Source organism: Sporobolomyces salmoneus (assembly GCF_050403485.1).
Source record: "Sporobolomyces salmoneus JCM6883 DNA, S_salmoneus_JCM6883_v1_ctg11, whole genome shotgun sequence".
NCBI classification, from domain to species: domain Eukaryota; kingdom Fungi; phylum Basidiomycota; class Microbotryomycetes; order Sporidiobolales; family Sporidiobolaceae; genus Sporobolomyces; species Sporobolomyces salmoneus.
Window position 1 is genome coordinate 173,916 of NW_027481152.1, and position 27,243 is coordinate 201,158.

Sequence of the window (27,243 nt, forward strand, 5' to 3'; positions counted from 1 at the left end):
GACGAGCTCAATGCCGAAACGAAATCGTAAATCCAGCTTTCCTCGCGTTTCGCGGTGTGGTTAGGTTTGGCGCGACAGCTAGCGTGACAGGTCAAACTCACGTTCGCGCTTCCGTCGCCAGTATCTTCTCGTTTCTTCCCATTACTCGCTGTTTCTCTTTCGAACGCTTTTCACCTTTTGAGCGGTTTCAGCTAGCGGTTTCAGCGAGCGGTCGGACTTTCTCCACGCTTCCTACTTGACACTGAGGGTACTTGTGAAGCTAAGTGAAGTTGACTGTTCCCCATTTACTTGCGCGAGTCACGCGCGACTCGAGGACGAAGAGCGAGCTTTGATCACATTGAGCGAGGAAGGCTTCGGCGACAGCAAGCGCGCAGTCTTACTCTTTGGTATAATGTAGTATAGCAACAACAATCCAGCAGAGCATCAAACCAAAACCATGTAACTGAATACCTTTCCTTTTAGTTTTCCCCTTCACTCAAAACAGTAACGAAATACCTAATCGTTTCCTCCAAACCCGCCGTCACGGTCCACCTCGGTTCCCAATTCAATACTTCCTTCGCCAAAGTTGTATCCGGTCTCCTCCTAGGTGGATCATCGACGACTTTATCGACGAAAACAATTTCACTTTCTTTCCTCCCTTCCGGTAAAGGAGGAACGGTCCCGTTTCGACGCATCTCGTTCACGAGGGAGAGGATTGTTCGTGCCCATTGTTCAACGGTGGCTTCGTCCGAGGTACCGATATTGACGGGGGATTCGGAATAGTTCGAACCCATCAACGCGATCAACCCTGAAACGAGATCGTGAACAAACTGCAAACCCGACCAAGAAAGTATAAGCGATATGTTCACGTTGCTTATGAAGCTTTGAGACCGGCTCACCATCAACGATCTCGTCGATTGACCATCCCCATAAATCTCCAACGGTTCCCCCCTCAACGCGGCAACCGCGAAATTACTAACGAGTCTCCCATCGTCCGTGCTCATCCTCGAACCGAAACAATTGAAGATCCTCGCGACTCTGACGTCGACTCCGTCTTGTCGGGCGTAACCGTACGTGAGGGCTTCGGCAACTCGTTTCCCTTCGTCGTAGCAGGCTCGAGGTCCTATCGGGTTCACGTTACCCCAGTAGGATTCGGGTTGAGGGTGAACGTCGGGGGAACCATAGACCTCTGTTCAAACGTTGAAAAGGGCGACTCAGTATCACTTTTCTTCGAGAGCGGCGTGGCGAATGCCACGAAGGGTACAGCCAAACTGGTTCCTCCCCAACGAGAGTAGACTCCGAGAGATAGATGGAAACGACGTACCAGAAGTACTCGACAATAAGAACCTCGCCTTCACCCTCTTGGCCAATCCCAAACAATTCATCGTTCCAATGAAAGAAGTCTTCAACGTCTTGATCGAATTGAGTTGGTACGCTTTGGGAGAAGCAGGACAGGCGAGATGATAGATCTATGGTAAATATATTCGTCAGTCTATCCGAACCGTCTAGCGGGAGAACCGCTAGGAAGAGAGAAGACTGACTTGATCCACTTCAATTAGATGAGGTTCGACAACGTCTCCTCGTACGAGCTCGAAATTCGGATGACCGCTGTACAATCCACCCGATTCGAGTGATTCAGCTTGAGAGTAGGGAGAGGGAAAAGAGAGAGAACTTACACCCAATGAGCCAAAGTAGTTTTACTCCCACTAAAGAAATTATCCAACACGACGACATCATGACCCATAAACATCAACCTATCTACCAGATGCGACCCTACGAACCCCGCACCACCCGTTACAAGGATTCTCCTTCTCGCTTGTCTCGAGAGTTTCTTCACGGGTGGGAACGTAGTTCTCGTCGTGAAGCTAACGGCACGCGGCCAGTCGGGGACTTGGTGAGGTGCGTAATTCGAGGAGATGGAGATCTCGCGGGAATGACGAGAGGAAGAGGGGAAGGGAGAAGCTGGGACGGGAGGGGTTGAGGTACGAGGTAAGACTTGAGGATTCGAAGTGTTTGTGGGAGTGATAGAGGTGTCGAACGAGACTTGATCGGGAGGCGGTGAGAGTGGGTTCGAGTAATAGACGGATTGGAGCTATTCGAGCGAGAGAGAGAGAGAGAGAACGAAGGAAGGTCAGTCGTGTTACTTGGCGATATATTTCCGTCTCCTGTCTTGAGGGCTGGGAGACAGGAGATAGGATCGAAGCTTACGAGTTCTAGCGGTACTGCACCTTCCTGATCCCCGTCAGAGCCTCCTACAGTAACGATTTCCAATCCGTCGCGATCTACCAAACTCGAACTCGTAGACTTGATCGAGGTCGGCTTCGAAGATTCCCTTCTACGATGGAAAGGGTTCACGAGAGGTGATCCTGGTAGGTTCGACATTCGATTGATTCGAGAGTTGGGTGAGGCTGGGAGGGGAGGCGAGATGAGACTTCCGGAACTCGATGAACGGGAGCTGGTGCGACTGGAGCTCGGCTAGTATGGACTTCTGGCTATCCGTTGAGCTCTTCTGTGGTGGTCTCGAGACTGTAAGTGAGGAGCAAGAGATCAAAAGATGGATTCGAATGATGAGCGTCGAGTCTCTTGCAATTCTCATCAACCCGCCAGCTCTCATCAACCATGCCAAGCGACTGGGGTAAGCTGCACATTGTTCCTTTCGCTACGCTTACTCGCTAGATCGCGTCCCGCTGATCTACTTCTTTCAACTTTTCTTCAGACGCATCCTCGGACGAAGAAGCACCCGCTGCACCTCCTCCCAAAGTCCCCGTCGTAGCCGCGAAGAAATCGAAATACGCTGACGAAGACGCGAGTGACGATGACAACGTCAAAGACGATTGGGACGTTTCAGACTCGGACGAAGACGATAAACCGAAAAAAGTTACACCGAATCCTGCCGCCGTAGGGTCAATGAGGAATAAAGGAGCGGTCAAGAAAAAGATTGCCGAGAAGGAAGAGGCGGAAAGGAAGAGGTTGGAAGAGGAGGAACAGAAAGTGAGTGCAAACTCAACTCTTTCTCATTTACTCTGGCTATTGTAACTGATGAGCTGGGTGAGAGATGATAGGCTCTTGATAATGACCCTAATGCTCGACGAGCTCGTACCCGTGCGGCCGAAATCGCTGCTGATATGGATTCCGCCGCGACTCTCTTCGGAGCTTCTTCCCTCAACAGTTCGTTCCCTCCCCTTTCCCCTCCCTTCTCCTTACCATCCGAGAGAGAGATACACGCTAACGATTCACTCGTACGGTGTAGATGATCCCTTATCGATGAACTGTTCCTCGAAAGAAGATTTCACCGTTCTCGCCGAAGCACTCTCCGACTCTCTCATCGAGAAACACTCTTCCTCCTCCCACTTCCCCTATCTGATCGAGCATCTCGCTCGATCATTACTCGGACCCGTAAAACCAGAAGAAGCCAAGAAAGTTCGAGTAGCGATCGCGAAAGTTGTCGAAGAAAAGGAGAAACTCGCGAAGAGTGGCAATGGAAAGGGAGGGAAACCTTCGCTTGGTGCAGGGAAAGCACTTGCGAGAGGAAAGGAAGATTTGTCGTCGTTTGGAGAGGCGTTGGATGATGATGTTGCTGCGAACGATTTTGATCCCGATGATGATTTCGTAAGTCAACTCTCTTCTCCGGTCGAAGTCTGTAGCGGACGCTAATCGACTCTCGAACTCTACGCAGATGTAACCTGTTAGAACTTAGATGCTGAATAGCCAATTTATTCCCCCTCTCCTTTTCTCGAGAGCTCACTCGCGAGCGATTCCAAGTCTCCGCTCCGATCAGCTTGCGACAGATCCTTCGGAACGACTCAGCCTCTCTCTACGACGCCTTGTCGTTTTGTGCATGTGCATGTCGATATGGATAATTCACAGCTTCTAGCTTCTACCGATTAATCTTCTACCGTCTCTTCAAATTCGGGAACTATGTCACATCAACCAACCAACGTCAGTCCCTTGCTCGACAACCTCCTCAACATCTACCAACTCCGATGCAATCATGCTGAGACGGCGGAGAACGAGACGAAAGAAAACTCACTCGTTCCTCGATCGCTTTCTCCAATTTCGGCCAAATCTCTTTCGAACTCCTGCCTTCAAACTTCAAAACGGCTCCTTCGTAGTGCGCTAACAACGGCTCGTTCTCTTCGTGGAACGATTTCAAGCGGGCTGCGAATGTAGTCTGTTCCGCATCATCAAACGAGATCAATGAAGGAGGGTTGGGTCAGAAATTTTGTGCGGGAGAAGAGGGAAAGGACGGAGACTCACGGCATTATCATCGGGTCGTTGGGAGAGGGGTTCGTCGGTTACATCGTCTTTACCGGCTACTTTTGGAGGATTGAAGGAGAGCTAGTTACGACAGAATCGTCAAATCGGTCAGGGTTCTTTCCTCATCTCGATTGGTCAGATCTGAGTCGTACGTTGTAGGTTCTCCCTGAAGGTAAATGAATGAAGCGCTCTGCTCACATGAAAATCGATCAACTCGGGTTCAGAGGAACGAATCGGGAAAATGAAACAAGTAGGAAACTGGAGTACTCACCTTCTATCCGTTTGAGAATCACTTCATCCGGTACTCTGAGACTCGCAACAAAGTTTAGAGATTCTTTATCGTTCGAGAGGAGTTTGTCTAGTAGGACCGCTTGGGACGCTTTGCGAGGGAATCCGTCGAGGATCCTTGAAGCAATCGAGAGATCAGGGTTTACGCGGGAGAGCGCCTAGGATGGAGAGGGACAAGAAAAACGACGAACCAATCCTTCAGGAAGCGAGGATCTCGGTCAGGTCAACGATGGAGCGAGAGAGCGGAAAAATGAAAACTCACTTTATCTTTCAATCTCTCCACTTCCGGTTTGACCAAATCCAACACAATATCATCCGCTAGCAGCTCTGTTATACCCGCATCTCACATCATATCAGCCTCACCCTTCCCTTCGCTCTCGCTCGCTCGAAGGGAGAGAAGAGAGCAGCGATGTACCTCCAGCTTTCATTTTCTTTTCCGCAAACTGTCCCAACTTTGTTCCTTTCACAATCTCATTCCGTAGTAATTGTCCAACTACGATCGTTTCGATAGAGTATTTCTGGAGTAACCAGTCGGATTGGGTCCCTTTACCTGCTCCCTGAACGCATTAAGCCAAAGAATGTCAGCAATTGTTGAAGAGACGGATGAGAGAGCGGCGGAGGCGTACAGGTGCACCGAGAATAATCATACGTAGCTTGGAGTCAGGCCGAGGAGTAGAGACGGTAGCGAAGGAGCTGGTTTGAGGTAGGAAGTGGGGGAGCGAGCGAATTGGGAGGGAGGAACGTAAGCCTCGCTGTAGGAAAGACATCCTGTCGAGGAACGTAGACGAAGATCGACTGAGAGTAGCGAGAGCGAAGGAGAGCACGAATCGGTCAACTCGGCGAAACGAAATCGATTTACCGACGCGATGAAACTTTCGCGAAAGTTTGCGCATCAAATATCAAGCCTTAAGGCCATAAAAAGTTGTACAATATGGAACAGAGACAAAGAAGCTGGTGTTTTCGGGGAAAAAATCGGATAGAAAAGTGTCTGTTTTTTTTTGTTTCTTCCGCAAGGTCTGCTCAGAGAATCGAGCATTTCCCTCTCCTCTTCCCCATTCTCGACCCCGACGACGTTCCACCACCGAGTCCCCCTAATTTCATTCCCCCTCCCCCTCCTCCTCTCCCTCTCAATGCCTCCCTCAAAGCCAAATCGAACACCTCCTCGACTCCCTTGCCCGTCATCGCGCTCACTTCAGCATACTTGGCTCCTATCCGTTTCGCAACCGCTTGACCTTCCATCGTCGTTACCGGGTGACGTCCTTGCGCTTTCAGGAGATCTAGAGCGCGGGAATCGGTTCGGAGGTCGGTTTTGGTCGCGATTAGGATCAAGGGAATCCCTTCGCAGAAATGAGCGACTTCGGGATACCACTACACGTGACGAGACGTCGACGAGAGGAGTTAGTGAGAAGGGAGAGGGAGAGATGGGAGAGAGGAGAGGTACCTTGTCTTCGATGTTTTCGAGACTAACGGGGAAATCAACGGCGAAACAAATGAAAATGACATCCGTTTCGGGGTAGGATAAGGGTCTTAGTCGATCGTATTCCCTGACGAGCGAACCAGGTCATCAGTTTAGAGGTTAGCGAGGGAGAAGAAAGAAAGAAAAACTGTACTCTTGTCCAGCTGTATCCCATAATGCGAACTCTATAATCTTTCCCTCGTACTCTCTGTTCAATACATAATTCTCGAACACTGTCGGAACGTAATCCTATCCCGTTCAAAGCAAAGGTGTGAGCAGAGACTGCGAGGTTCGAGCGAGCGAGCGAGCGCAAACAAGTTCAAAGAGCTAGAAAGACTCACGGTAGGGAATCTCTTCTGAGAGTATACGATCAAGAGACAAGTTTTCCCAACTCCACCGTCCCCTACACAGGTCAGTTTGAGTTTGATGTCTGGCCGTTGAACCGGAGAGTTGAATGACATTTTGGGTTTCCTTTTCTCGCTTTCAAAGCCTGTCGTGGAGGTTGGTCGCGTGTCTGATGGGGTCCTGGTTGAACTTGAGTTGGTTACCGAGTAAGGCGAGGTCTGGTAGAGGTGGTGGAAGAGAGGAAACAAGGTCGCGTTTCTGTTCATCTTCTCGCCTCTCTCTTCCTGACTCATCGCCGACCCATATCGCCACCTCGTCAATGATCAACTACTAGATAGAATGGCAGTCACGATGACGGAAGAAGAACTACAAGGCAAGTTCTCCCTCTCCTCTCCTCTCTCTCTCTGTCAACTGTTCGCTAACTCGCTCTCTCGCCCGTCTATAGAAGAGAGGGAGCGCCTCACGGCGCTCGTGAACGTACTTGGATTCGCCTCACTCGACCACCTCGAAGATTTCGTCATGTTGCATGGTGCCGCTCGAGTCGTTCCCGTTTCCTCGATCGCCGCCGCTGGTTCTTCCCTGCCTATCGAGGACACTCAATACACACAAACCTCCTCATCCTACTCTGAAACGAAACACGCGCAAAGGAACGCCGAGAGGAAACGGGAGAACCTGAAACTGAGGAGTGAGGTAGAGGAAGTGAGGAAAGAACTCGATTGGTTGAGGAGGGAACATGAGAAACATGTCGATGTGATCGAAAAGGCGAAGAAGGACAAGACGAGAATGTGGACGAGGGTCGAAGAGGCCGATAGGAAAGCGGAAGAGGCGATTAGGAGAGCTGAGATTGCGGAAAGGGAGAAAGGGGAGGGAGGTTTGACGGAAAGTTATGAAGAAGGAGTAGCTGCACTCGCAGAAGAGACTTCAGGACTCTATGATCGAATCGGGGAACTCGAAGAGGTCATCGTCGAGATGGAAGACGCGCAAAAGAAGATGGAGGAGGAAATCGAGGGAGGACGACAAAATTACGATCAACTCGTCTTGACACTCGAACATCTCCAATCTAAACTCGAAACAGTCACGGCTGAAAGAGACGATGCACTCGTCGCGATCGAAGACGCTCAAGAAGAAATCGAAAGACTCAAGCTCGTCGAGTCGAAATTCGATAACATCAAACAAATGATCGCTATTCCGAGTCCGGCGCCCGTTTCAAGATCTTCTCCTCGTCCTGTCGAAACCTCCAGTGCTCGGACGTTTAAAAAGTGAGTGGACTTTGCTGCATCCTTCAAGATTCAGGTTCATTCCAGCTCACTCGAAATTTAGTAGATCCAAACTATCGATCTCAACTCCGAAAGCTTCTCCTGTCGCGCCATCTCTCCTTCGATATTCGGCTCCTGCTCCCTCTTCCAGCTCGAATCGACCATCTCTCGAACCGATCGCAAACACAGCTCAACAATCGACTTCCGTCCTCGATCCCTCCGTTGCAGCTGCAACTTCCGACGTCTTCGGTCCTTCGCCACCTACAATCCCTCGCACTGCCGTCGAAGCTCGCAACCCTTCTCCTTCTCCGGCTGTTGCGCCCATCGTCGACCAAACCGATCTGACCTCAGCTCTTCCCGTCAGCTCAAACCGAGTCTCTACTCCCATTGCAGTTCCCATCACTCAAGCTTCTACCGTTGCATCGACCTCCGCCGCACTACCTCCCACATCTTCCTCCTCTGCCCGACTCTCCTCAGTTTCCTTCCGTCAATTGAAACAATACCCAGGTCTCCACCGCGTCTATCTCGACGACACCTCGAAATTCGATAAACCCCAAACCTGGTGCAAAACAATTCTCCCCGGTCTACAAGAATCGAATCCTTCATCCTTGACTCCTCATCCTCCTTTACCGATCTACCCTTCTGACGAATTCCCACATTTCGAGGGATTACCATCGAACGGGTTGAACTCGGATGGAACGATGAGGTCTCATCATCCGTGGATCGAGGATGGAACCTTGAAAGAGAGGTATGAGACGTTGGAAGACGCGGAGAAGAGAGCGAGGAATAGGTTGGAGGAATGGAAGATTTGGACAGAGGAGACGAAGAAAACCGTAGGGCAACACGAAGAGGAGAAGGAAGCTGCTACGAAAACCAAGAGCTCTGGTAAAGGGAAGGGGAAGGAGAAAGGGGCCGGAACACCGACGGGAACGAAAGCGCTGGTTAAGAAACGGAGGAGGATCTTGAGAGAAGGTGGCGCTAAAGCAACTCCGACCTCCTCTGCTACTCTCGCTCCCACGTCGTCGTCAAAGGCTCAATCGACTCCGAAACTTCCTACTTCCTCAGCAACAACAGCTTCTCCCGCTCGACCTCAATCCGAAACTCGGAACCCACTCCTCGCTCAAACTACCACGAAACCGGCCCTGGTCACAGGCGAAACCCAACTCCCAGCTTCTCCCGAACGATCTCCTCAGCCGACCGTCGTCAACGGAATGCCTTCAACCTCCAAGAAGAAGAATTGGAACCTCCTCTCACCGAAAAAGAAAAAGTCCTCCTCCTCATCAGCAGCATCATCGACTCCTCGTCCCGGCGCATCGACTGGCTCTCCCTCTTCGCGTCAAACTCCGAAATCTCCCAGCAAGAGTCAATCGGGACCTGTCATTCTCGTCGATGATACTCAACTCGAACCAGTTCTCGTCCCTCGATCCGACGCGACGATGAGTCAACTCGAACCTGAACCCGATACGCTCAAGTCGTCGACTGGAGACGACGATCTCGAACCCGATACGATCCGATCAAATTCTCGTCCGAATTCTCGAACGGAGAGTCGTTCACCTCGCAAACTAGCTTCACCGACAAAGAAATCGCCCCTTCGAAGGACTTCGGCAGTTTCTCATGATCCCTCCATGACAGCTCTCGATCCGAAACCACCATTCTCGCCGTCTTACGCCGCGAGAATGCAGAGGAAAGCAATCACTGCCGTCGTGGAGGACCCCTCGCATTCTACCTCTGCTCGTTCTCCTTTCCAACCTTCCCCTAATCGATACTCGCAAAACTCGGAATCTCGTTCACCTTCTTCCTCGCCGCTCAAAGGGAATAGTTTCCCGATGCCTCCTTCTGCTCAAGTAGTTCGACCGTCGACGACGAGGAGGGAAACGGAAAGTGAAGCTGAAGTGAATGATGATGTCGGTAGGGGATTGCTCTTCTCGCCTCGAGGGGGAGGGGGAGCACCTTCTGTTCCAAGCTCAGCAAGGAGATCAGACAAGGGAAAGGGGAAAGAAGTTGTCGTGAAACAAGAGGAGGAGGAGGAAGATAACGACGATGATCCGTTCGCAGATGATCGATCGACAAATCAACGACGTAAAGATAGCTCGAAATCTCCTTCGCCGAAGAAGAAACAGAAACAAAAACGAAAGAGTGATGGAAAGGACGACGGAAGAACTTCGAAACGATCTCGGAAAAGTGTCGAAGCTACTGGATTCGACAAGGACGCAGAAGAGGAAGAAGAGGATGTCAAACCTGTAATTGGGAGAGGAGAATCGGGCTCGGACTCTCTCGGAGAGATGCCGATGGGTTCGGCGGATGAAGATGCGAGGAGGTTGTGGATCAAGAAACTCGCGATCAAGAGACATGAAAAGGTTAACAAAATTCGAGAAGAGTGAGTCACCCTCATCCATTACTGAACCGTCCCTCTCGGAGCCGCTAACGTGGCGGTGATTCTAGGAAAGCGAGCAAGTCATCACCTCGAATTCAAGTCGAATTGAACCCGGATCGAAATCAAGGCGAGAAACACGCTTTCAAACAGACTGAACGGAGAAAAGCGGTTCGGCAATCAATGGTAGCTGAAGCGTGTGGAAACTGTAAAGCCGTGAGTTCGCTCTCGTCTTTACGCAGTCGAATCTCTCTCTGATCTTCTTCCTCCGCCTCTGCAGTACTACGATCGCAAGAAAGAGCCAGTCCCAGTCGGTCCTTGCAAGCATGCGGATCCGCCTACTGCCGCTTCGACCTCGAAATCCAGATCGAAAGGGGGGTACTTGGATCTGAGAGCGGCCGAAGCTGAAAAGCGAATGCAACAAGACGGTAGACATCGAGCTGCTCAGAGAAGTGAGTTCAGGTTCTCGTCTGACGTTCTCGTACATCGGCGTCTGACGAATCCTGATCGTTGCACAGCCGTTCCTGAACCTCCCGATTACTGGCAAATGGGTTCGTCCTCGTCTCTCTTCCCTCCAATCCGATCGGAGAAGACAGACGCTGACTCCTCCCTCCTCTCTCCAATTGTGCAGGATTCCCAAGTACTCAGCAAGCCGAAAAGATCAATGCGAAAGCTAAACAGCAGAAAGCGGAACAAGAAAAGTATAAAATCATTGAAGCCGAGTAAGTCCAACACAATTTGAATCGTGTACGTCTTCGTGCTGACTCGATCTCGTTACTGTGAACAGACAAGCGAACGGAAAATATCGCTACCGCAACGAGAAGAACCCTTGATCTTCGAGTTTCTCCCGAATGTATCGTTTTTTGTCCTTTCTGTGTTTTTGTCTTTCCTACGAAGTCGCAATCAGACCTGTCTTTTCTCCTCTCGCACAAGCTGCCGGTCTCACGACGAGCTAGAGGATCAAATGGTTTATCTTGCTGGAAGAGGAATTCACAAAGAGAAAAAAGAGAAGACTTTTTACTACAATCAAAGCTAGCTGAACAAGAATGGAAGGAAGAGGGGAGGTGCGATTGACAAGTGTCGGGAGGGGCGTGTAGCAGGTAAGCGCTGCGAAAGAGTCGAAGAACCAATAGGAAAGGAAAGACTACTGCGCGCGAGGAGAAGAGGAATCGAGCGAAAGGAAGAATGAAGCGATCATCCTGCGAGAGAGGGACGAGATGAGTCAGCGCCGAGAGTGAGGCGAGATGGGGAAAGGAGGACGCACTAATGAAAACACCTTTTTCGCCAACTGATCGTTTCTTATCAATGTGGTCCATTCCGAGTAGATCCTCGTCGGCCCATTTGTGATCGAACAGTACATCAGCTGGAAAAGGCGAAGAGCGTGGTTAGTACGAGAGCAAGGAATTGGAGGAGACTCTCGACTCACTGTCTTGAACGGGAGCAGGTTTCGTGTAAATCGAAGGTTGAACGACGGCAAACTTCATCTTGGCGAGATCCTTATCGTTCGTTCCGGTTCGTGCTTGTAATCGTTTCTTCGTCTCGGAGAAAGGTTCATTCTGTTCAGAGCGGAGAGGAAAGATCAGTCTCGGAAGATTCCGAGTATGACGAGAAGAGCAAGCTCACCTGTCGCAGAATGAACTTGAAGGGAACACCGTGTGCTCTCGAAGGGTCCTTGTTGAAGTGATAGACCTGGACGATTCGCTCATTATCCCTCGATTCTTCCTCCTCGATCAAAACCTCCTCTGCGAACAACTCGGTCGATTCCGAGATATCCCTAACGACTTCGTTACCGCCGAAGAACTTCTGTGATCGACCTGATGAAAGTTCGAAGATTCGGATTTGACCAGTACCGGCCGCAGCGTTCAACTTGACTTCTTTTCGAAGGAATTCCTGAGCGACGTCGTGCATGTTCGTGTTCTTCGGTAGTAGGAACGAGTGAACGCCCTGTTGTACGTTGGACGTCGCTACATCAGTCTCTGAGCAACATAGACTGATTCCACGATAACGTACCTCTTCTTTGTTTGTCGGACCGACCCAAGTGATCTTGAGGCTCTTCTTCGTCTCGAGTTCGATAATGCTGACTTCGAGAAGTTCGTAATAAAGCAAGTTCGTACTTGTCGTCATGTAGCCCGGTTGAATCAATTCGGCGACAGAGTGATTCGCTTGTCTTCGAACGATCGTTTTCGGGTTTCCATTCGCTCCGTTCGATTGAGTGAATCGAATCTTGAGGTGGTCGTGCTTCAACTTCTCTCCGACTTTGATCGCCATCTGAATGAAGCGAGAAGATGAGCACTTGAGCCAAACGAACGGAGACGAAGCGTGAACGCACCTGTTCGTAAGTGTTCTTCTTGCTGAGAACGATTGAGAACTCGTTCTCAGGAGTAGGATCATCGAACTTGGGTCGGAAGGTGACGACAACTCGGTTAAGGAAAAAGTCGTAGAACTGAACCGGGTTCGTGAACATTTGTTGACTCGTCAAATCTTGAAGTCTGCGAGACGACGCGAAACTCCAAGTCAGTAACGAACCGAGCGAAAGTAACGGAAAAGAGGACGTACTCTCGATCCGACATGTCGACTTGGAAACATACGATATCTCCATCCTGAATCTCACTTTGCAAGAACGTCGCTTTCATCTTCATCAATTCGATCATGTTGGGTTTGATCTCCTCGAAGATCTTGAGCGGAGTCGTCGGACCGAATCCCATTCGTTCGTTGATCTTGTTCGCCAAATCTGAAACCTTCATGTTTCGGTGAACGTAGAAGTGACCGATTCCGGCGAGGGTTTGATGAGCGACGTCGAAATGCTTGACGAAAACCATTATCGGAGGTTCGTTGCCGTGTTGAGCGCTCCAGTCAGCTTTCGTTTGAGGGTTGATGTGCTCGAGGTAGAGTTTGAGATCTTGTTGTCGAGAAGCCATCTTGTCGCGAACGACCTCCATCGCTGTTCAGGGAGCGCTCATCAAGTTCCACTCTTTCGCTTGAGTGAGACCGAGGAGAACTCACTCATGGTAGGATCTTGATCAGATACGGGAGCATCGGGTCGCACAGTCTTGTTCTGTCGATTGACGAGAACCCATAATCGGATATCTTCAGGTTTGCAACCGTTATCTTGAGCGACGAGGGCACGGAACTCGAGGTACGTTTGAGCTTTCGGTACTCGATAAGTCGGAAGTTCAGTTTGGGGAACTGTTCGATCGTCGAAAGTCGCCAAATCGAATCCTTGATGTTGACCAAACGTGTGTTCCGTAATGACCTGCAGAGATACGTCTTGCTCAGCAGCAGATCTTGATATGAGAAGCGAGAAAGCGCTTACCTTCGCGGTCAAATAAAGGTGCTGTTCATCCCGTTCCTTCTTTCTCAACTCTGCATCTCTCCTCTCCCTCTCCAACCTGACCCTCAAGTGTTCCGGTACATCCTCCGTCGAGATCGGTTTCAAGATTTCGTTCACTCGACTCTCTCGAACGTAGACGAGCATATAGGCATTCGTGAATCGTTTCATCGCTCCTTTGAGGGGAGGTTTCGCTCCCGGACCTCCTGGTTGTTGCTGTTGTTGAGGTGCGACGGCAGGGTAACCTCCTCCATTCGCGTTCGGTAGTAGCGATTCGCCTCCGAAGTTGTCTTCGAGCACTTCTCGTTCCGTAACGGGGACGACTCGGTCGTCGTCGAACCTCAACCATCGACCATCGGCAGAAGGCTTGATCAGTACGAAGTAGTGTCCTCCGTGAACGTCTCCCGAATGGACGAGAACTCCGTGAAGCTTGTAGTTGTACGTTTCGGATCGATCGGCTTTCGCATCGAGGTAAGGAGAGAGGTCGATTTCGAGAGGGAATTCATGTCGATCGTTGATCTGCGAATGTACACGCCAAGTCAGTTCCACGTTGGATGAACTGAAGGAGGAAGAGCCACTCACCTTCACGTTTTGATCTCTTTGCATATCGTATTCGAACCTCTTCAATTGAAGGTGAAGAACCGGGGGGAAACTCTCGAAGATGACTCCCTTCTTCGCATCTTGCAATCCGAACCCTTCCGCGTTGTACTTGTTCTCGCCTTCGAGCGTTTCGACTTGAATGTAATCCTTGAACGATTCTTCCAAGTTTTTCAAGTTCTTGACGTTCAATTGAATGTCTGGCGAGCGACACGGACAGGAGTCAGCGTGAGAGGATACGAGGTCAGGATGACGAAAGAGTGAGCTCACCGTAGAAATCTTCGGTTCTCGCCGATTCGAAATCGATATCGATACATTTTACATAACTCTTCATCGTTCCCGAAAACAACCTCTTGATCGCACCATCGGCTTGAGTTCCTTTCATCTTTGTCTCCAACTTGTCGCACAAGACTCGGTTGAACTCCTGAACGTCGTGTTGGAGGAACGAATCGAACCCTTTCCAACCGAACGATTTCGTTAATTCGGTCGTACCTGAGAACGATCCACCAAACCATTAGTCAGTTGGTCTAATCATAACGGTCTAATCATAACGGATGGAGCGGCAGATCTCCTCACCGACTGATTGATCCGAAGTTTGCAAATTGTAGAAAACTCGTTGAAGAGCCAAAGGAACGGTATCGGTCGTATCTTCTTCCGTCGGGATTTGATACACAGCCTGCAATCATCAAGCATATGTCGATCAGTTCCTCGCTTCAAGAGAAGAGAGAGAAGTGAACTGACTTCTCGGAAAGTATTGGTGAGGAAAAGAGATTGTAACAGCGAGTTCATGTAACAAGTTGCTCCTTGATTCTTCAATCCGACGTGACCAGTCTCCTTCTTCGAATCGTAGCTGAACCACTTCGGTGTGTAAGTTACCCTCCTCCCGTCGACTTGACAGGGACAGGAAAGGCACTTACTTGTGGAAATTGTGCCACAAAACTCCCGTAGGATCCTTCAACACTCTCACGAACGCAGTGATGACGGTTTCGTCGTTCTCGATAATCGGTTTCGACCTTCCATCCGTCACGCTGAACAATTTCCTCAATTCGACGAATCGAGTGAATCCCCAATCTTGTTCTTCGTTCGTGAAACGATGATGGGCCTCTGTTGCTCATCGTGACGAGTCCAGGTAATCTCATCAGCACTCGGACGGAAAGGCGCGAAGAGGGAGGGAGGAGGAACGAACGAGATTGAATGTAAACGGTCGGATCATTCGGGTTTGAAATCGCCAAACAAAATTGAGCGCAAACGTGCCATCCTTCACTCGCTTTCTGATCTCCGTAATTCAAATAGACTGAAACCATATCGTTCGCTTGTCCGTTCGAGTTTCCCATCGGGAATAACAAGATATTCCTATTCACTCAGCAAACGAGATCAGCTCTTCGCTCGAGGAGAGTGAGGAAGAAATGAGACTCACCATTTATGACCACCACAAGAGAACTCTGGAGAAGTCGTCTTCTTGTCCATCCTTCGATATTCCGATAATTTCCAAGTAAACCTCGTGAAATCTTCTACTTCTTCTCCCATATCCGACAAATGTTTACTCGCAAACGCTTCTGTTGCATCGTTTTCGTTTGTCCATCAGTCTTCCGCTTTGAAGAGATGAGACGAGAAGCGAGAACGAACCATCATCGACCGCTACAATCTGATGCGGATCAACTTCCATCGGCGCTCCACCGTGTTGTTGTTGTTGGAGTTGACCTTGAGCTTGCGGTGATAAGTGATTCGGATGTAGTCCTACGGGAGTAGGAGTCGGAGAGATTTCAATCGTTTCATCATCGTCGATCCTACCTCCTCCCGAAGGAGAGTGACCTTCTTGTAGAGGTTCCTGTACCAGATCCAATCGTTGTGTCAGTGATTAGAGTAAGCGGGATACGGGGTCGGAGGAAGGGGAGAGGAGGAGGGGAAGCGAGAGATGACGAAGATACGCCGGGAACCTCGTAGACGAGCGCGAGAGGGAGATCGAGGCGGTAGAGAGCTTGACTTACCATTGCGAAGATAGTGCACTACTCCGAGACTGTATGCGGGATGAGGAGAGCGGAAGAAGGTGAGAGGGAGATGAGTCGAATCAAATAATCGAGAACAAAGATTCCTGCAGTTGTGCTCGCGCTCTGTATGTACGGTTTAGCGAGCTTCCGAAAGTGCTGAGGATAGATCGAGGTGATTCGGAGGAGTGAGGGAAGGGACTGAGGTCGACTCGCTATTTTCGGGCAAACTTGACTTCCGACTCACTCAAGCAGTGAGCGGTCTACATTGCTTGTGACACATCTGTGATCTGTAGCAGGACCTCAGGCCATCCAGTCGAATTTCGAGGAAATCCCCGTGCTCGTCTCTCTCTCTTCTCTCGCGACGAGCAGATTCGTAAGTAGTTTTTCTTTCCTCCCTGCGCATCTCTACTTTGGACTCTGACCCCTCTGTACTTCCCTCGGCCAACCCTTCGCCATTTCCTTCGAACCGACCGGGAACGGTAACGACTTGATCCCTTCCAAAACCTCTCCCTTCTCCAACCCCAACCCTTTCTTCTCCCTCTGTTGCACCTTCCATCCAACCTTCTTCAACGCATCCGTCACTCGAACGAACGAACCAGGCGCACCGGGGACCGCTCCTCGAACGTAGAGGACGTTGAGCGCAGTGTCGATTCGCTCGATTTGAAGGTTTTGAGTGGTTACGTTCTTGCCTCCCATTCGCCCGGCCATCTTTTTCCCGGGCCAGACACGTCCGGGATCCTAGTATGACGAGAAGAGGCGCGAGTCAGCATGGGCAAAAACCGAGAAAACAAAGGTGCGAAACTCACTTGATGTTGACCCGTTGAACCGTGAGATCGATGAGAAATAGAAGTACCGTGAGTTGCTCGCAGTCCTCTGAACCCGTGTCGTTTCATTACTCCCTGGAACCCTTTACCGATACTGCATTTCAAACGAAAACCCGAATGAGACTCGAATCTTCTCCTTCTCTTGCGGAGTGAACTCGGGGGACACTCACGAAGGAGCCTGTACGTCTACGTGTTGTCCTGGAACGAAATGAGCTGCCGAAATCTCCGTACCTATCGAACCGGAAGAGAGTCAAGACTTTGAGACTCTCGCGAAAAAAAGGAAAACTGAAGAAACTCGACTAACCTGCCGGTACAAGCGCATCCTTCGTCACTTCAAACTCTACCACCTTCATCTTCGATTCCGTTCCATGCTTCTGGAATTGACCCAGTAGAGCCGCATTCGTAGTTTTGTCTTTTCGAGGTGAACATCCTACGATCACGGTGTGACGTTCGGGAGTTCTCAGTGTTGCCGGATACGATTGAGAGGAGATGACTTGAGTTGAATCGAGCTGCAATCACACCCGAGCAAGGTAGTGAGCAAAGGAGGAAATAGGAGTTAGAGGAAAGAGGAGGAGGAAACGCACTTGGAGAACAGTGACGGGTACTCGAGTACCGTCTGTGTGCCATAGAGCTGTCATTCCATGTTTCCTTGCCAATACACCCGTTCGCTTCGACGTAGGAGTGAAGGAAGAAGGAGAAGGTTGTTCAGTCGCTGCAGTCGCCAAGGTTCGGATGATCGATTGACGACTCCCGCTCGCTGTTGTTAGAGTCTTGAAGGACTGAGTGAGTGACTGCATTGTAGAGAGCGAGTCGTAATGAGGTGAGGAGGAGAAGGAGTTCGCTCGTTTCTCTCTCTCTCTTCCCTACATCTTTCAACCTCTCAATCTCGTCATGTCTGAACCTCAAGTACACCCCGGTACGTGTGCTCTGTCCTCTGCTAGTATCCTCGTCTCGTTTAGCTGACCAGGGAAGGAGAGAACTTAGATACTAGTTCAACTGTGTATTCCCTTCAAGGTCTCGTCCTCAAGTTTGACACGCTTGAATCGATCCAGCCTTACTTGGACCAATTAGATAAAGTAGAGGACTTGCAAGAGGTCAGGTTCGGGGGTAACACGCTTGGAGTAGAGGCGTGTGAGGGAGTCGCCAAAGTGTTAGAGCAGAAGAAGTCGCTCAAGGTGAGCCTCTGCGATAAGCGTCTACTTACTCTGTAAGTGTCCTGACTGACGAGGAGCGGTGTAACAGGTTGCCGATTTCTCCGACATTTTCACGGGTCGATTGATTTCCGAAATCCCTCAATCCCTTCGAGCGCTCTGTACTTCGCTCTTGACCCTCCCCGAATTGGTCTCTGTCGATTTGAGTGATAATGCCTTCGGAGGAAGATCCGCTGAACCCATGTGAGTAACGAGCGTTTCCATTAGCTCTCTACGAAAAGCTTATGAAAACCTTCTGTTACCTCACGACAGGTTGGAGTTTATCGCGAACGCGCCTGCTCTACAAGTCTTGAAATTGAACAACAATGGTATGGGACCTCAAGGTGGTGAAATGATTGCGGGCGCTCTCTTGGAGAATGCTCAAAAAGCTGAGAAGGAGGGAAGGAAATCGAGCTTGCGTGTTTTGGTCTGCGGCGAGTCCCTCTCCCAATCTCTATCTATATGGCATACTGATCTGACCGCTCATCGTCCCTCTAGGTCGCAACCGACTCGAGAACGGATCAGCCCCTGCCTTCGCGAAAGCTTTCGCAGCCCTCGAAACGCTCCAAGAAGTTCGAATGCCTCAAAACGGCATCCGAATGGAAGGAATTGAACAGATCGTCAAGGGCCTACAGAAGTGCACAGAATTGGAGTACTTGGATTTACAGGATAACACCGCGACGGAGAAAGGTTCGAGAGCGATCGCAAAGAGTTTACCTTCGTGCGTCTCTCCCTCTAGCTTCTACATTGCTCGGAGTAGTCTGTAGCTGAAGCTGAGTTCGCATGATTAGTTGGCCTCGATTACACACCCTCAACTTGTCCGATTGTCTCCTCCGACCGAAAGGTGGTCTCTCAATCATGAACACCCTCTTGACCGGTTCCTCCCCTCTCCTTTCGACTCTCAAACTCCAATCGAACGAATTGTCGGCACCTTCGATCCTCGTGTTGGCTCAAGTGATCGAGAAACAGGGGGAGAAGCTCGAGGTGTTGGAATTGAACGGAAATTATGGAGAAGAGGAGGATGAATGCTATGTTAAGATCAAGGAAGCTCTACAGAAGTATGATAAGGAGGACGTGCTTGATGAGCTCGATGAATTGGAGGAGTTCGAGGAGGAGGAGGAAGACGAGGGAGAGTCAGAGGTAGAATCGGAAGAGGAGGACACCGCGGCACCGAAGAAGGAGGAGACTGTCACAGAGAAGGAGGAGGAAGACGAGCTGGCGGGTTTGATGGACAAGGTGCACATCAAGTAGAGGTTTCACGGGCTTTTGAGTGTTTCGCAGAGTAATTATTCGGTATTCATCTGACCATCTTCTGTCGCCGAGCTGGGTCGTCGCTCGATTTCGCCGGTCTCGCATACGAATACCCATACGCCGCAATCCTGACAGTAAGTAGACGAGTCCATGCAACGTCGAGCGAGATGAAACGGGCCGTTCGATTTTCTTCCCCTCTTTCCCTCCGAGCTTTCGTCTCTGCTGTGCTCTTTCGCCGCTCTCGCTCGCTCCTGCCTACATGCGAACCCTCGATCTCAATGTCACAACCGCTCAGTGGTCATGGTCCAAGGTTCCTCCCCACTCGACCTCCGAATCCGATCCTGCAGAGCTCTCGTCACTCTCAACGTATCGGCCATGCAGTCAGTTCCCGAGCCAAGTTCACGTAGAGCTAATGAAGGTGAAGGAAATTCCGGATCCATTTCTGAAGCGTAACGAGGAGGTGAGGTCATTTCCCTCTTTGATCAACAAACCCTAGGTTCCCTCAACGTTGTGACACAGCTCGCTGCGATAGCTCGTACAATGGGTAGGAGAGGAAGATTGGGTGTACAAGTGTGATTTCAGTCTGGACAAGCTACCAAGAGAGGGGGAACAATCGGATTTGGTCTTCGAGGGACTCGATACTTTCGCGACCGTCTTCCGTGAGTCAATTCTCTGCTTGGATCGAACAAATCGAAGCTAAGACGATCGTACACATAGTGAACGGACGAAAAGTGCTCGAAGCGGACAACATGTTCACGCCTTATCGGTTCGTTACAAGCTTTCTTCTTAGTTCTACTCGCTCGAGTGAGCTAAGGAACGCGTGGGGAACAGCATCCAAGTCACTTCGAACCTCCAGTACTACAACACTCTCTACATCGTCTTTCATTCAGCGTTCCGACGAGGTCGACAGATTGAGGAGGAAAAACTTGGACGAGGGAACCATCCCCCTGCGTGGAACGGTGATCCTTCTCGACTGTTCGTCCGGAAAGCGGGCTACAATTATGGATGGGACTGGGGTCCTGTCCTCATGACTGGTAAGCTAGTCTCAAAGTGAACAGAACTTCAATAGAAGCTGAGGAAGAATCGTTCAGCGGGTCCATGGAGACCAATTCGCCTCGAAACTTACACCTCTCGCATCTACGACTTGTGAGTCACTCATGAGCTTAATTGACGTCGGAGTCGCTCAACTCAATCTCCTCGCAGTTGGCCTCAGGCGATCGTCGACTCTGATCTGAACCCTTTCCTCCGGGTTCGATACAAAGTCGCAGACGCTGCTCCGGATCAGTCGCTCAATGTCACAGTGTCTGATCCTGCTGGAGTTGTCGTATCGAAGGTCTCCCTCAATGCGGACGACAGCGAAGTCATGATCAAGTCTCTCGCAGATGAGCGCGAGGTCGAGTTGTGGTATCCCTCCGGTATGGGACAACAGCCTCTCTACTCAATTGAGCTCTCTCTCATTGACGAGGTACGTCACCTCGCTCTCCCCGCTCTAACGACACTGACCTGATGTCGACTGCAGAAAACGGGAGCCGTGATCGATCAAGCTAAACGCAAAGTCGGATTCCGTCGTCTCGAAGTCGTTCAAGAACCTCTCGTCGACGCTCCCGGTACGAGCTTCTGCTTCCGCGTCAACTCAATCCCGTTCTTTGCCGGCGGATCGAATTGGATCCCGATCGATTCTTTTCTCTCGAATGCAACGGAGGAAAGGTATCGCAAATGGCTCGAACTACTCGTTGAAGGGAATCAGAATATAATCAGAGTGTGGGGAGGAGGCGTCTACGAAGATGAAAAGTTCTACGAGATCTGCGTTAGTGTTTCTCGTTTCCTCAGTTTCTTGCTCGATCACTAATTCTTCGCGATTCTAGGATGCGCTCGGAATCCTCGTCTGGCAAGATTTCATGTTTGCTTGTGGAGCTTATCCCGCCGATCCCCCTTTCCTCGAATCCGTGCGACGGGAGGCAATTGCGAACGTCAAGCGTCTTCGCCATCATGCTTGTCTCGCTTTGTTAGCCGGAAATAACGAAGATTAGTGAGTGCTGAGCTTTCTTCCCAGCTCCTACACTTCAGAATCAGTCTGACGAGGTATTCGCATACTGATTAGTCAGGTAGCCGAGTCGGAAAAGCTTGAATACGATCCAGATGATCACGATGGTGCGTTTGCTTCTTCCCTCGGAGTCTCCCTTTCCATACCCGTGTTCTCTGACTCCTCACCATCACAACTATAGGTGACTGGAGTGTGAGTCTATTGCCGTAGAATTTGTCCTTCAGCGACGCCAAACTAATCCTCACGCTCGCTGACCGTCGCAGAAAACGAACTTCCCTGCACGAGAGATCTACGAACGACTTTTGCCTTCGATCGTCGCGGAGAACAGCAACACGTTCTACTGGCCAGGCTCTCCATTCGGGGGATCATCAACGAGAGATCCGACGGTTGGCGATATTCATCAATGGGACGTGTGGCATGGTGTGAGTCCCCCACTTTCCCTGCTCGAGGTCGAGCTGAGTGACTGATTCATTACTTAACAGTCACAAGCTCCCTATCAGGATTATGACAAACTGAGCGGGAGATTCGTATCAGAATTTGGCAAGTCTCGACTCCTCAAATCCTTTCGCGCTGATTCCTCTTGCCGATCTGCTCCGCTTGTTCAGGAATGGAAGGCGCTCCCGATATGCGAACGATTGAGTACTTTCTCGACGGCGACAAGTCTGAAGCGTATCCCGAATCGAGAACGATGGACGCCCACAACAAAGGTGAATCTCTCTCGCAAATTTGGAATAAGCTTGAGCTCACTCGATCGTCTTGAGTAGCTGGAGGTCAAGCACGAAGACTTGCGAGCTGCATCGCCGAGAACCTTCGATCGAGCGACAACTCGCTCGATAGTTACATCTACGCAACTCAATTCATTCAAGCCGAAGCTCTCTCAACCGCATTCTCGTCGTGGAGACGACTCTTCAAGGGAGGTATCGAACAAGCGTACTGCTCCGGGGCTCTCGTGTGGCAATTGAACGACGTAGTGAGCTTCTCTCTCTCGCTACATTCACGGCTCTAGCTGGTTGACCGAGCTTGAATTCTCTCCAGTGGCCGACGACTTCCTGGAGTATCGTTGACTATTTCCTGCGACCGAAACCCTCTGTGAGTCTTTCGACTCTCGCGGGAACCTCGCTTCGCTGACCCCTCGGTGTCTTCGCAAGTTTTACACGATCAAACGAGCTCTCGCACCAATCGCTCTCGGATCGAAACGTTACACGAAACGCACCTTTCCCGACCCTTACTCGGCAAGCAAATCCACCGATCATACCTTTGTCGACTTCTGGGTGAGCAACTCGCGCCTCGAATCCTTTGATGCGAAACTCGTTGTCGAAGGTTTCGAGTTGAAGAGCGGAAAGAAGGTTCTGAGCAAGGACAAGGACGTCGACATCCCTTTTAACCGCGCAACTGAGCTTCACAAGATCGAACTGGCGCAAGAGGAAGGCAAGGTCAACGACATTGTCATTTCAGCGAAATTGTTTGACAAACAGGGAAATCTCGTTTCGAGGACATTCGCGTGGCCTGAACCGTAAGTCGTTCTGTTACGCTCTCTCTTGAGTCCGTACCTGACGACGGCTTGTACCCGCTCTAGCTTCAAGTATCTCGAATTCGCGAATGAGGAAACGATTGATCTGAAAGTCGAATTGTCAATCACGGACCAAACCGTCACCCTCGAAGCGGCTCGACCAGTCAAAGGTATCGTGCTCAGAGCGAATGACGAATGTAGCCTGACGGACAATTTCATCGATCTCGTGCCGGGACAAGAAATTACTATCGGGATTCGAGGTGCGACGGAGCAAACAAAATTAAGCTGGACTCACTGTGGTAGCTTTGCTGAATAGCTATGTTGCAACGGGTTTCTGATCACGCTGATATGCGAGAGGGCTCGAATAGAGAGGAATCCGAATCGAGTGCGCGAAATCTGCGACTCGACTTTCGAAACTTCGAAGTGACTCGAGTCTGAACAAACTCGCTCCTCTTTCATCTTCAACTCTCTCGCTCTGGGTGACAATCTCTGCTATACTCTCTCGATATCATGCGCCAAGAGAGGACTAGAGAGAGAGACAAACTTGTTCAAGTTTTCATTTTCGAGCAGAGTCGAGAGGGTAAAAATACCGAGTCAACTTCAAGGTAGACCAGGGGAGAGAGAGGCGGGTAAAAGAACAAAGGGGGACTAATCACAGAGAGAGAGGCTATCAAACTTAGATGGTGTTGTTGGCGTGGAGATCGGTGAGAGCTTCTTGGCAACGAGCCTTCATCGTCTTTTCTCCCTCACGAACCCACACTCGGGGATCGGCGTACTTCTTGTTGGGCTTGTCAGGACCCTCGGGGTTACCGACTTGGGTCTTGAGGTAGTCCTGGTACTTAAGGAAGTAGTCTCGGTGACCAGTCATGTAAGCCCATTGACAGTCAGTGTCGACGTTCATCTTTACGACTCCGTTCTCAACCGCAGTCTTGATCTCTTCCTTCGTCGATCCAGATCCTCCGTGGAAGACGAGGTAGATGGGGAGGGGGTTCTCAGATTTGAGTTGCTCGTGAGCGTGAGCTTGGTGCTTGGCGAGGAGTTCGGGTTGGAGTTTGACGTTTCCGGGCTTGTAGACACCGTGAACGTTACCGAAACCGGCGGCGATCGAGAAGGCGGGGGAGATGGGGGCAAGGGCGTTGTGGATGTCGAGGATGTCCTCGGGTTGGGTGTAGAGGGAAGCGTTGTCGACGCCTACGGAAAGACAAGTCAGCAACGAGCGAAACACACGCAAGGAATGAACTCACTGGTGTTATCGACACCATCCTCTTCTCCACCGGTGATACCGATTTCCATCTCGAGCCATTGGTCGATCTTCGCCATGCGCTCAAAGTACTTCTTGCAGGTCTCAATGTTCTCCTCCTTCGACTCCTCAGAGAGATCGAGCATGTGCGAACTATCGAAGCGAGGGAATGAGACTCGGAGAACAAGAAAGAAAGAGAAAGTCGAAACTCACGAGAAAAGGGGTTCTCCCTCCTTCTTGTAGTAAGCCTCGTCGGCATCGAGCATACCTACATATAGAGGCAGTCAGTGATCGCATCCCTTCTATATCATCCATTCGAACTGACTCACCATCGAACCAGGGGAGGAGCTTCTTGGCACAGTGGTCAGAGTGGAGAACGACGGGGCTATCGAGAGAGGTAGGGTCAGCCTCGAATGACACACAATAGATAGAGTGTAATTGACTCACATTCCGTAGGTAGGGGCGATAGCACGGATGTAGTGAGCGGCAGCGACGGCTCCGGCGATCGAAGCTTGTTGCTTGTCGTTCGCGACACCCTTTCCGGCGAAGTAAGCGGCACCTCCTTGGGAGACTTGGAGGATGACGGGGGCCTTGTTGTCACGAGCGGCTTCGAGGGCGGCAACAGCGGTCGAGGAAGAGGTGACGTTCTGTCGAGAGAAAGTGTGGAGAAGCGAGTTAGCTCCGGCGATTCCAGCGCTTCAAACGCAGAGTGAAGAGGAATGTTACTCACGAAAGCCTATCAATCAAAGGTAACAAGAAAAGCAGAATGGAAAGTCAGAAATGCGAGTCGAAAATGTTGGAGAATGAGTTCGTGACGTGACAGATGTTGATGGATTTCGTTCAACTTACGGGGATAGCGTACTATGAACAGACGAGCAGGGTCAGCGAAAGGTGTACAATGCAGCCGTATGAACGGATCTGAACTGATCGAGCTCGTCGAACCGGAATCGACCGGTTCGTTCCGAAGGAGAGCGATTGATCGATTAAAGGGGAGTAAACTTACGTGGTTCTCACGAGCGTGGTCGAAGAGCTTGATCAAGTTCTTTCCAGAAACAACTCCGCTGTCAACATACGAGAGAGCGTTAGAACGAGGGAGAGGTGGGACCAAGTTGGAGGAAACTCGACGAACGCCTGTCATTCCGGAACGAGAGTCAGCTCTCGGGGAAGGCGGATAGAGCGAGGAATGAGCTTACAGGTACGATATCGAGAAGACCCATTTTGATTTGTATATAGAGAGGTTGGTTGTGTGAGAAACGTACAGTTGGAGGAAAGGGGGTTCGAGGTCGACGGAATCACTTCCAAGTCTCTCAGTGAGAGAATTCGCTCCTCCCCTGAACTTCATATGACGTTCCCGTCTCTCTTTCTCCTCTGGTTCTCCGCACAGTGAAAAGGAAAACTCTTCCTTCTCCTCTCCATCCCCAGTCTCGCGCTCGGTCGTTCTGACGAAATCGCACCTTGACCGCAACGTCTCAACCGAAGCTCGAAGTCGTTCGCTCTGCTCTGAGCATCGTTGCGAAATCGTTGCGATGTGCGAAAGCGCTGCGAAGTGGTTTCGACTCCCGCCAATCGGATCGTAAAGACAACAACACTTGTGATTGCAGCACCGACGAGGCAAGTTCTCACACAGAATGATCAGTCGAGTTTGATTCCCCCTTCGTCTGATCTCTCCCCAAGCGCTCTTCCATCGAGTACGCCTCGTCTGATCCACGGTCGAAGGGCCGCTTGAAACTCTCGCTCGACTTGTTCAAACTCTGCACTCTCAGAAGAAAGTGATGAGTAACAGAGTTGACGATTCGAGGAGAAAGAAGGGGAAACTGACGCATAACGGTGAATCCGTTCCGTTTCCAGTGCTCGTGAAAGAGTAGTAACAGGTCCGCTGATATCCGTAGTAGTAAGGTGTAGTCTGTCGATGCTGTAGAAGAGTCGGGTGTCGTTTGCGCGGCGCGGAGAAGGAGTAATTGCAGATCACGCTTTTCGGCGAGGTCGAGCGCAAACGCTGTCATGTGTATGCTTGCTAAAGCGAGAGGATACCTGCATGTACACGAGGGAAACAAAGTCAGTGATTAGCGAGACGAGTCAAAGAAGGGTCGCTCTCACCAGTTCAGACCCCCGTCGACCGCTTCATCGACGATTTCGACTGCTCTTTGTCCGTATGTCCGTGGAAAGAAGAGTAAAGCTTCGAGGCTAGTTATAAAACGTTGAGGTCAGCGTACTCGACGAGGGAGCGATGAGGCAAAGGAAACTCACCCGAGCATGCCAACTCCTCGAAGATCTGTCGCTGGAGAGGTATTTCTGCTCAAGACAAGTTTCGTGATCAGCCGAGTCAGAATAGACTTCTCGAAACGGCGCGACTGACTGAAATCCGAGCTGTTGACGAGACGAGCTTCGTCAGACAACCGAAAAGGAATTCAGGAAGCTGAACGAGACTTACTTGCTGCCAGTGTTTCCCTATCAGATCTGGAAGCTCTTGCTCAGGCCGTAACGAAGTCCATAGGGCTCGAAGATCCTCGTCTGCACTCCCGTCATCCGGAAATGACCGAGCAGCCTCTGTTGAAGCTGCTTCAACGAGAGAATAAGTCGATTTGACTCGCTCGAGCGCGACCTGCAATAACTCAAACCCCTTTCTTTCGCCGATGAATGTCAGCACGGCTTCTACGTAGCACAATGAGATTGAAAAAGCGCGAGATATCAGCTCACAGTTGACGGATTTTCGATTCCTTCCGAGTTTGCGATGTCAAATGCTAGTTCTTTATCGTCTCGAACCGGCCTATATGACTCGTCTGTCTGATAGGAATGCTCCAAGGTCAGACGAAGACCGTCTTTCTTAACAAGAAGATGGGCTTACTCACCTGATTCGCGAACGTTTGCCTGAAATACGAGTAATCAACAATCCTCAAAGTTCCCGCCGAGATAACATCCAGCTCTGGTCGTTGTTCGACTTCGTAGTCAAGCGCTTGCTTCAAGAGGTAAGGTTGGAAGTAGAGTGCCCATTGGGAGATGAAGCGAGAGAAGGATGGTACGCGACTCTCCGCTTCGACGATGAGAGACAGAGAGATTGTCGGAGTGAGCCAAAGGTCCCAAGCAGAAGCCATGTCGAGGGCGTAGTCGGGTAGCGGTGTGAGAGGTTAAACTCCAAAATGTTTGATCAACGAACACTTGCGCGAGTATCCGACAAAGTCTGCGATCTTTTACACTCAGTAGCGATAGCGAGGAAACTGACTTCTACATGCTCAGTTCAATACAGTTGAAAGCACTTGAAGCTCCGAGTCATTCAGCGTAAAACTCTCGATTCTCTCATCGTCGCAAAAAGTTTCAGAGA

The 27,243-nt window shown here is 50.5% G+C and overlaps 11 protein-coding genes across 11 annotated transcripts; 4 read left to right on the top strand and 7 right to left on the bottom strand.

The window, feature by feature from the left end:
• Positions 1 to 458: 458 nt before the first annotated feature.
• Positions 459 to 2,361, bottom strand: JCM6883_002835 (UDP-glucuronic acid decarboxylase family protein; the record flags this gene model as incomplete). The annotated part of the gene is made up of 6 exons (XM_076630627.1): positions 459 to 809; positions 879 to 1,168; positions 1,304 to 1,448; positions 1,521 to 1,587; positions 1,656 to 2,071; positions 2,188 to 2,361. The coding sequence occupies 6 exons, from the start codon at positions 2,359 to 2,361 to the stop codon at positions 459 to 461; spliced, it is 1,443 nt and encodes a 480-aa protein (XP_076489364.1).
• A 237-nt stretch (positions 2,362 to 2,598) lies between these two features.
• Positions 2,599 to 3,661, top strand: HCR1 (translation initiation factor eIF3 core subunit j; the record flags this gene model as incomplete). Its single annotated transcript, XM_076630628.1, has 5 exons — positions 2,599 to 2,614; positions 2,696 to 2,970; positions 3,042 to 3,147; positions 3,230 to 3,588; positions 3,656 to 3,661. 5 exons carry the CDS (start codon positions 2,599 to 2,601, stop codon positions 3,659 to 3,661), a joined length of 762 nt encoding a protein of 253 aa, XP_076489365.1.
• Positions 3,662 to 3,871: 210 nt separating this feature from the next.
• Positions 3,872 to 5,171, bottom strand: JCM6883_002837 (adenylate kinase family protein; the record flags this gene model as incomplete). Its single annotated transcript, XM_076630629.1, has 9 exons — positions 3,872 to 3,895; positions 4,010 to 4,150; positions 4,237 to 4,317; positions 4,389 to 4,426; positions 4,508 to 4,641; positions 4,716 to 4,720; positions 4,787 to 4,851; positions 4,940 to 5,081; positions 5,151 to 5,171. 9 exons carry the CDS (start codon positions 5,169 to 5,171, stop codon positions 3,872 to 3,874), a joined length of 651 nt encoding a protein of 216 aa, XP_076489366.1.
• Positions 5,172 to 5,544: 373 nt separating this feature from the next.
• On the bottom strand, positions 5,545 to 6,441 carry JCM6883_002838 (uncharacterized protein; the record flags this gene model as incomplete). The annotated part of the gene is made up of 4 exons (XM_076630630.1): positions 5,545 to 5,892; positions 5,966 to 6,068; positions 6,135 to 6,229; positions 6,322 to 6,441. 4 exons carry the CDS (start codon positions 6,439 to 6,441, stop codon positions 5,545 to 5,547), a joined length of 666 nt encoding a protein of 221 aa, XP_076489367.1.
• Positions 6,442 to 6,664: 223 nt separating this feature from the next.
• Positions 6,665 to 10,785, top strand: JCM6883_002839 (uncharacterized protein; the record flags this gene model as incomplete). The annotated part of the gene is made up of 7 exons (XM_076630631.1): positions 6,665 to 7,584; positions 7,649 to 9,958; positions 10,024 to 10,168; positions 10,233 to 10,404; positions 10,471 to 10,503; positions 10,584 to 10,674; positions 10,740 to 10,785. The coding sequence occupies 7 exons, from the start codon at positions 6,665 to 6,667 to the stop codon at positions 10,783 to 10,785; spliced, it is 3,717 nt and encodes a 1,238-aa protein (XP_076489368.1).
• Positions 10,786 to 11,146: 361 nt separating this feature from the next.
• Positions 11,147 to 15,868, bottom strand: JCM6883_002840 (uncharacterized protein; the record flags this gene model as incomplete). Its single annotated transcript, XM_076630632.1, has 18 exons — positions 11,147 to 11,151; positions 11,217 to 11,315; positions 11,379 to 11,508; positions 11,576 to 11,896; positions 11,963 to 12,220; positions 12,282 to 12,441; positions 12,509 to 12,893; positions 12,956 to 13,205; positions 13,266 to 13,799; positions 13,863 to 14,077; positions 14,148 to 14,369; positions 14,454 to 14,553; positions 14,619 to 14,727; positions 14,795 to 14,981; positions 15,064 to 15,230; positions 15,295 to 15,433; positions 15,504 to 15,705; positions 15,866 to 15,868. 18 exons carry the CDS (start codon positions 15,866 to 15,868, stop codon positions 11,147 to 11,149), a joined length of 3,486 nt encoding a protein of 1,161 aa, XP_076489369.1.
• A 402-nt stretch (positions 15,869 to 16,270) lies between these two features.
• MRPL9 (mitochondrial 54S ribosomal protein uL3m MRPL9) lies at positions 16,271 to 17,486 on the bottom strand (the record flags this gene model as incomplete). Its single annotated transcript, XM_076630633.1, has 5 exons — positions 16,271 to 16,603; positions 16,672 to 16,783; positions 16,860 to 16,920; positions 16,994 to 17,198; positions 17,274 to 17,486. The coding sequence occupies 5 exons, from the start codon at positions 17,484 to 17,486 to the stop codon at positions 16,271 to 16,273; spliced, it is 924 nt and encodes a 307-aa protein (XP_076489370.1).
• Positions 17,487 to 17,580: 94 nt separating this feature from the next.
• On the top strand, positions 17,581 to 19,130 carry RNA1 (GTPase-activating protein RNA1; the record flags this gene model as incomplete). The annotated part of the gene is made up of 6 exons (XM_076630634.1): positions 17,581 to 17,605; positions 17,674 to 17,864; positions 17,932 to 18,083; positions 18,153 to 18,313; positions 18,378 to 18,600; positions 18,671 to 19,130. 6 exons carry the CDS (start codon positions 17,581 to 17,583, stop codon positions 19,128 to 19,130), a joined length of 1,212 nt encoding a protein of 403 aa, XP_076489371.1.
• A 259-nt stretch (positions 19,131 to 19,389) lies between these two features.
• Positions 19,390 to 23,000, top strand: JCM6883_002843 (beta-mannosidase; the record flags this gene model as incomplete). The annotated part of the gene is made up of 17 exons (XM_076630635.1): positions 19,390 to 19,590; positions 19,663 to 19,789; positions 19,848 to 19,896; positions 19,962 to 20,164; positions 20,222 to 20,276; positions 20,334 to 20,595; positions 20,650 to 20,937; positions 20,996 to 21,159; positions 21,232 to 21,281; positions 21,356 to 21,366; positions 21,438 to 21,596; positions 21,657 to 21,714; positions 21,780 to 21,881; positions 21,939 to 22,144; positions 22,210 to 22,263; positions 22,323 to 22,687; positions 22,751 to 23,000. 17 exons carry the CDS (start codon positions 19,390 to 19,392, stop codon positions 22,998 to 23,000), a joined length of 2,604 nt encoding a protein of 867 aa, XP_076489372.1.
• Positions 23,001 to 23,360: 360 nt separating this feature from the next.
• FBA1 (fructose-bisphosphate aldolase FBA1) lies at positions 23,361 to 25,141 on the bottom strand (the record flags this gene model as incomplete). Its single annotated transcript, XM_076630636.1, has 8 exons — positions 23,361 to 23,875; positions 23,929 to 24,077; positions 24,138 to 24,192; positions 24,254 to 24,309; positions 24,372 to 24,571; positions 24,928 to 24,985; positions 25,045 to 25,055; positions 25,118 to 25,141. The coding sequence occupies 8 exons, from the start codon at positions 25,139 to 25,141 to the stop codon at positions 23,361 to 23,363; spliced, it is 1,068 nt and encodes a 355-aa protein (XP_076489373.1).
• Positions 25,142 to 25,556: 415 nt separating this feature from the next.
• JCM6883_002845 (ELMO domain-containing protein) lies at positions 25,557 to 27,016 on the bottom strand (the record flags this gene model as incomplete). The annotated part of the gene is made up of 8 exons (XM_076630637.1): positions 25,557 to 25,675; positions 25,744 to 25,955; positions 26,022 to 26,108; positions 26,172 to 26,216; positions 26,281 to 26,291; positions 26,356 to 26,544; positions 26,622 to 26,708; positions 26,774 to 27,016. 8 exons carry the CDS (start codon positions 27,014 to 27,016, stop codon positions 25,557 to 25,559), a joined length of 993 nt encoding a protein of 330 aa, XP_076489374.1.
• Between the last annotated feature and the right edge of the window lie 227 nt (positions 27,017 to 27,243).